Source organism: Neovison vison, chromosome 7, assembly GCF_020171115.1.
Source record: "Neovison vison isolate M4711 chromosome 7, ASM_NN_V1, whole genome shotgun sequence".
Classification (NCBI taxonomy): Eukaryota; Metazoa; Chordata; class Mammalia; order Carnivora; family Mustelidae; genus Neogale; species Neogale vison.
In genome coordinates, this window is record NC_058097.1 from 195,663,996 (window position 1) to 195,671,613 (window position 7,618).

The following is a 7,618-nucleotide window of genomic DNA, read 5'->3' on the forward strand; positions in this document are numbered from 1 at the left end:
TCTCCCAAAAAACAAGAGCCCAGGACCTGACGGATTCCCTGGGGAATTCTACCAAACCTTCCAAGAAGAAATAACACCTATTCTCCTGAAGCTGTTTCAAAAAATTGAAGCAGAAGGAAAACTTCCAGACTCTTTCTATGAAGCCAGCATTACCCTGATCCCCAAACCAGGCAAGGACCATACCAAAAAGGAGAATTTCAGACCAATATCACTGATGAATATGGATGCTAAGATTCTCAACAAGATCCTAGCCAACAGGATCCAACAACACATTAAAAAGATTATCCACCATGATCAGGTGGGATTCATCCCTGGGCTACAAGGATGGTTCAACATTCGTAAATCAATCAATGTGATACAACAAATTAATATGAGAAGAGAGAAGAACCACATGGTCCTCTCAATTGATGCAGAAAAAGCATTTGACAAAATCCAACATCCGTTCCTGATTAAAACGCTTCAAAGTATAGGGATAGAGGGAACATTCCTGAACCTCATCAAATCTATCTATGAAAGACCCACAGCAAATATCATCCTCAATGGGAAAAAGCTTGCAGCCTTCCCGTTGAGATCAGGAACAAGACAAGGATGCCCACTTTCACCACTCTTGTTCAACATAGTATTAGAAGTCCTAGCAACAGCAATCAGACAACAGAGAGAAATAAAAGGTATCCAAATTGGTAATGAAGAAGTCAAACTCTCTCTCTTCGCAGATGACATGATTCTTTATATGGAAAACCCAAAAGACTCCACCCCCAAACTACTAGAACTCATACAGCAATTCAGCAGCGTGGCAGGATACAAAGTCAATGTGCAGAAATCAGTGGCTTTCTTATACACTAACAAGGAAAATACAGAAAGGGAAATTAGAGAATCGATTCCATTTACTATAGCACCAAGAACCATAAGATACCTGGGAATAAACCTAACTAAAGAGGTAAAGGATCTATACTTGAGGAACTATAGAACACTCATGAAAGAAATTGAAGAAGACACAAAAAGATGGAAGACCATTCCATGCTCTTGGATCGGAAGAATAAACATCGTTAAAATGTCTATACTGCCTAGAGCAATCTATACTTTTAATGCCATTCCGATCAAAATTCCACCGGCATTCTTCAAAGAGCTGGAGCAAATAATCCAAAAATTTGTATGGAATCAGAAGAGACCCCGAATCGCTAAGGAAACGTTGAAAAACAAAAATAAAGCTGGCGGCATCACCTTACCTGATTTCAAGCTTTATTACAAAGCTGTGATCACCAAGACAGCATGGTACTGGCATAAAAACAGACACATAGACCAGTGGAACAGAGTAGAGAGCCCTGATATGGACCCTCAACTCTATGGTCAATTAATCTTCGACAAAACAGGAAAAAATATACAGTGGAAAAAAGACAGTCTCTTCAATAAATGGTGCTGGGAAAGCTGGACAGCTATATGTAGAAGAATGAAACTCGACCATTCTCTTACACCGTACACAAAGATCAACTCAAAATGGATAAAAGACCTCAACGTGAGACAGGAATCTATCAGAATCTTAGAGGAGAACATAGGCAGTAATCTCTTCGATATCAGCCACAGCAACTTCTTTCAAGATACGTCTCCAAAGGCAAAGGAAACAAAAGCGAAAATAGACTTCTGGGACTTCATCAAAATCAAAAGCTTCTGCACAGCAAAGGAAACAGTCAAAAAAACAAAGAGGCAACCCACGGAATGGGAGAAGATATTTGCAAATGACAGTACAGACAAAAGGTTGATATCCAGGATCTATAATGAACTCCTCAAACTCAACCCACACGAAACAGACAAACACATCAAAAAATGGGCAGAAGATATGAACAGACACTTCTCCAATCAAGAAATACAAATGGCTATCAGACACATAAAAAAATGCTCATCATCATTAGCCCTCAGGGAGATTCAAATTAAAACCACATTGAGATATCACCTTACACCAGTTAGAATGGCCAAAATTAACAAAACAGGAAACAACATGTGTTGGAGAGGATGTGGAGAAAGGGGAACCCTCTTACACTGTTGGTGGGAATGCAAGTTGGTGCAGCCTCTTTGGAGAACAGTGTGGAGATTCCTCAAGAAATTAAAAATAGAGCTTCCCTATGACCCTGCAATTGCACTCCTGGGTATTTACCCCAAAGATACAGATGTCGTGAAAAGAAGGGCCATCTGTACCCCAATGTTTATAGCAGCAATGGCCACAGTCGCCAAACTATGGAAAGAACCAAGATGCCCTTCAACGGATGAATGGATAAGGAAGATGTGGTCCATATACACTATGGAGTATTATGCCTCCATCAGAAAGGACGAATATCCAACTTTTGTAGCAACATGGACGGGACTGGAAGAGATTATGCTGAGTGAAATCAGTCAAGCAGAGAGAGTCAATTATCATATGGTTTCACTCATTTGTGGAGCATAACCAATAGCATGGAGGACAAGGGGCGTTAGAGAGTAGTAGGGAATTTGGGTAAATTGGAAGGGGAGGTGAACCATGAGAGACTATGGACTCTGAAAAACAGTCTGAGGGGTCTGAAGTGGCGGGGGGGGGGGGTGGGAGGTTGGGGTACCAGGTGGTGGGTATTATAGAGGGCACAGCTTGCATGGAGCACTGGGTGTGGTGAAAAAATAATGAATACTGTTTTTCTGAAAATAAATAAATTGGGAAAAAAAAAAAATGGGTAGAGGAAATTAATAGATATTTTCCCTAGAAGACACCCAAATGGCCAACAGGGACATGAAAAGGTACCTACATCACTAATCATAAGGGAAATGCAAATCAAAAGCACAATGAGATATCAACTCACACCTGTTAGAATGGCTATCATCAAGAAAGAGATAACAAGTCATGGTGAGGATGTGGAATAAAGAAAATACTTCCTCTTACCATATCCAAAAAAGAAAGAGAGAGAATATTTCTACACTGCTAGTGGAAATGTAAAATGGTTCATTATAAAAAATAGTATGGATGTTCCTCAAAACACTTGAGAACTACCATATGATCCACCAACCCCACTTCTGGATATACATTCAACAGAAACAAAAACAGATACCAAAAAGATAATCTGCACTCCCATGTTTATTGCAGCATTATTCATAATAGACTAGATACGGGAATGATAAAGAAGACATGGTGTTTACACACAATACAGTAGACTATTATTCAACTAGGACAGTGAAGGAAATCCTCACATTTGAGGCATCATGGATGCACACTGAAGGCATTATACCAAGTGAGATGAGCCAGACAGAGAAAGACAAATACTGTAGGAGATTACTAATATACAGAATCAAAAAGCCAAACTCCGGGACGCCTGGGTGGCTCAGTTGGTTAAGCAGCTGCCTTCGGCTCAGGTCATGATCCCAGCGTCCTGGGATGGAGTCCCACATCGGGCTCGTTGCTCGGCAGGGAGCCTGCTTCTCCCTCTGCCTCTGCCTGCCTCTCTGTCTGCCTGTGCTCGTTCTCTCTCCCTCTCTCTCTGACAAATAAATAAATAAAATCTTTAAAAAAAAAAATCCAAACTCCTAGTAACAGAGAGTACAATGGTGGTCAGCAGGGCCTGGAGTTCAAGGGAACTGGAGAGGGTTTTTTGACAAGGTACAACTTTGCAACTAAAAGATGAAGAAATCTGACAATCTAATGCATAGCTTAATGACCATAACCAATAACACTGTGTTACATTCCTCACAGAGGTTCTTCTCCTACTGAAGCCCTCATGGTTCCTTAGAAAGACATCTCATACATTATTAAACATTTTGAAAGAACAATGTTTCAAAGAACATACCTGTGCCTGCATGGGGAGGAGGGGGGTGGAGGGCACACATTCTTTATTCATACTGCACTACTTCTTTGGCATGGATGGGCCTTCACATTCTCTCCCAGAGGTTCAATGATTCTCATTCTCTCAATCCTGTCCATCTACTGACTTGTGAAAAATTTGGCAAAGCTTCTAATACCTCTTCAGTTATAGCCCTTAATTAAATGAAATAATTACTTGACTTATTAGAACAGAGACCCTACCCCAAAAGACATGTTTAGAACCCAATGAATCTCTAATGGTAATATGTAATTGTAATGACATCTGCTTTATATCATTTGGTTCAAGTCTGAGCCTCCTGTATATCAGTGGTCAGTGTTCATACACTTATTGTTCCACTTTTCAAACAGATCACAAATACCAAAAGTATTGTGTTCTGCTTTAGATAGAGAAAACTGGCCAAAGTTAAAAACTCTGCCTATCACACTATCTATACCCACTCAGGTTCTTGAGTCTTCCTAGTAAATATCAGCATTAGAGTAAGTCTAACCATCTACTCCGTAAATTAGATCACCCCCAAACAAAATCATAAATCTCTAAGCCATAAAATGTTGAACACAGACAATAAAAAAGTATACCAACTCTCCATATTTCTTCTTAGTCTACAATATTTAATATTCAGTAACTCTTTTTTTTTTCATTTATTTCTTGAGAGACAAAGCACAGAGGGAAGGTGAGAGGAAGACCAAATCCCTACTGAGTGGAGAGCCCAATATGGAGCTTGATCCCAGAGCTGAGATCATGACCTGAGGCAGACGCTTATCCAACTGAGCCACCCAGGCACCCCTCAGTAACTATTACTACAATGAACTTTCACACAGGTTTCCTCACACCAAACATGAAAGATGCTTGAAATATTAGAAATTGTTTCATAGTCTGAAACACTGGCTATTTCAGACAGGGTAAATTTTGCTGACTTAATGAGAGAGAGAGGTTTGAATTCCACAATGTCAGAAAAAGCTATTGGCTGTGATATGGATGTTGAACATCATCTTCCATCAGAACTCCCCACTGAACACTAGAACGAGGAAACAAAGTCATTAGACTCATGAAGTAAATGGTACTGAAGGACACATCCTTCAATCCATTCCTCTTTATGATTCCAATCACCTCCTGTTTCCTTATTACAGCTGGTAAAGACTGGGATGTGGGCAGAAACCCCTGATGTGGGGCTCAATCCCAACACCCTGATATTATAACCATAGCAGAAGGCAGATGCTTAACTGACTGAGACACCCAGGTAACCCACTTGCAGAATATTAATAAATGATGAGGCCACTCCTCATACAGGTTGAAAGTATGAACCTCCAGAACTTAAAGATATTGTGCTTGTGAGGAATCAAGTCAGCTGTCATTCCATTTGGCATATTATCTGTGTCAAATTAAACTGTCTTTATTCAAAGGCAGTACGAACTTTGTTAGAGTACATTCCTGTGCATATTACTGGGGACTAAGTTTTCTGAGAGGACAAATCTGAACAGGGCCTCAGCAGAACCATCTCTTCTTTTGGAACCTCTTCAAGGCATCTTTGATTTCCTTGTTTCTCAGACTGTAAATCAAGGGGTTCAACATTGGAATAACCACAGTGTAGAATACTGATGCAAATCTGTCAAAACTGGAGGAACCACCAGAGCTGGAACTCAAATAGACAGAGATACTTGAAGTATAGAAGAGGGAAACTGCAGTCAAATGAGAAGCACAGGTGTTGAAAGCTTTAAACCTGCCTTTAGCTGAAGTGATCTTCATGATGGACATAACAATATAGCCATAGGATATCATGATAATGAGGGCATTTATAATCCCAAAAATCATTGATAATATAGCAATCAACAGTTGCACAAAGAAAGTGTCAGTGCAAGACAGGATTATCAGTTGGGGCATGTCACAGAAGAAGTGCTTGATGACATTAGGCCCACAAAAGTGGAGCTGAAATATGGTACACAACTGGGATACAGAAGCAGAGAGTCCAGCCAAATAGGATCCCAGCACCATCCGAATACACAGGGTGGGTGACATGATGGATGAATAGAGAAGTGGATTGCAAATGGCACTATATCGGTCATAAGCCATGGCTGTCATGAGACAAGACTCACTCAGTCCCATGGTTGAAAAGACAAAGTACTGAACAGCACAACCCACAAAGGTGATGGTCTGCTGCTCTTGGAAAAAGTTGGAGAGCATCTTGGGAGCTATAGAGGTCACATAGCAGATATCTATGAAGGACAGATTACTGAGGAAGAAGTACATGGGTGTGTGGAGGTGAAAGTCCATCCTTATTAAGATGATGAGGCACAGGTTCCAAGTCAGAGTCAAAATGTAGATCAGCAGGAATACAACAAAGAGCACTGCTAGGATTCTGGGAAAATCAGAGAATCCCAAAAGGATGAAATAGGTGATCTGTGTAATATTTCCTCTCCCAATCATTGGCTTGCTGCTTCTAAAATCAGAAAAGAGAGAGGAGAATGCACAGCTGACTCAGGTGAGATGACAGTATTACAATTCCTGTATGTGCTGTTTTCTCCCTCCATGGAGTGCTGGGAAAGAATCAGTGTCTAGGTGTCCTGATGAAAAGACCCAGCTCTTCATCTCAAATTATTATGAAGAGTTATTTTAAAAATGCTTCAAAATAATGATGTATTATATGTTGCCTAATAGAATTGAAATTAAAAATGAAAAAAGTGCTTTAGGTTCTCAATTATTTCATAAAGTCTGATGAAATTTAAAGAGATATGTTTGAATTTGAGAACTAAAATAATATAAATGAAGTGATTATTACAGAGATCATTCATTAAAAGATTATTAAAACCTCTGATAATTCATTATATAACCACTGCTTTACAAGACCATAAGTAGAATCACTCTAGATTAAAACTGAGATAGCCCTTCAGGCCCACATGGCCATCTAGATAATGTTTTGAAACTTCCTCTTTTATCCTTAAGAAAAGTTATTTATCTTCTTTGTAATAATTTCACAAACTTTTATATGAATGCAGTTAATGTGTCATCTTCTTACTGACCTGGGAAAGTATACCATAACTTATGACTCTGATAGCATTTTCTTGAGACACAGTATATGTGCCCAATAAATTTATGGAACTAGTCTTCTTAGGGAAGTCTTTGTATTAAGTATACCAAAGGGAAGGCAGTATAGCTCACTATTAACTCTAATATTTTTTCAATTTTGGGGTACTTTAATACTGAAGAAACAGCATGAGAACATTAAAGGTTCAGACTTTGGAGTTTTGTCTAATACCCCCTCACTTTATGAGCTTATCCCAGTAGCTTAAAGACTGATTTACTCAAAATGAAGTAATAACATTAAGAGCCCCTGAACTAAAAGATTACTAGGACAGTTAGAAGAAAATTCATGGAGATGCCTAGGACACAATCCTTTTTTTATTATTTTTTTCAGCATAATAGTATTCATTATTTTTGCACCACACCCAGTGCTCCATGCAATCCGTGCCCTTTCTAACACCCACAACCTGGTTCCCACAACCTCCCAACCCCCGCCACTTCAAAACCCTCAGATTGTTTTTCAGAATCCATAGTCTCTCATGGTTCATCTCCCCTTCCAATTTCCCTCAACCCCCTTCTCCTCTCCATCTTCCCTTTTCCTCCATGCTATTTGTTATGCTCCCCAAATAAGTGAAACCATATGATAATTGACTCTCTCTGCTTGACTTATTTCACTCAGCATAATCTCTTCCAGTCCTGTCCATGTTGCTACAAAAGTTGGGTATTCATCCTTTCTGATGGAGGCATCATACTCCATAGTGTATATG

At 39.6% G+C, this 7,618-nt stretch overlaps 1 protein-coding gene across 1 annotated transcript; it reads right to left on the reverse strand.

The window, feature by feature from the left end:
• Positions 1 to 5,318: 5,318 nt before the first annotated feature.
• LOC122914511 (olfactory receptor 5AN1-like) lies at positions 5,319 to 6,257 on the reverse strand. Its single transcript, XM_044261126.1, has one exon. It carries the CDS (start codon positions 6,255 to 6,257, stop codon positions 5,319 to 5,321), a length of 939 nt encoding a protein of 312 aa, XP_044117061.1.
• Between the last annotated feature and the right edge of the window lie 1,361 nt (positions 6,258 to 7,618).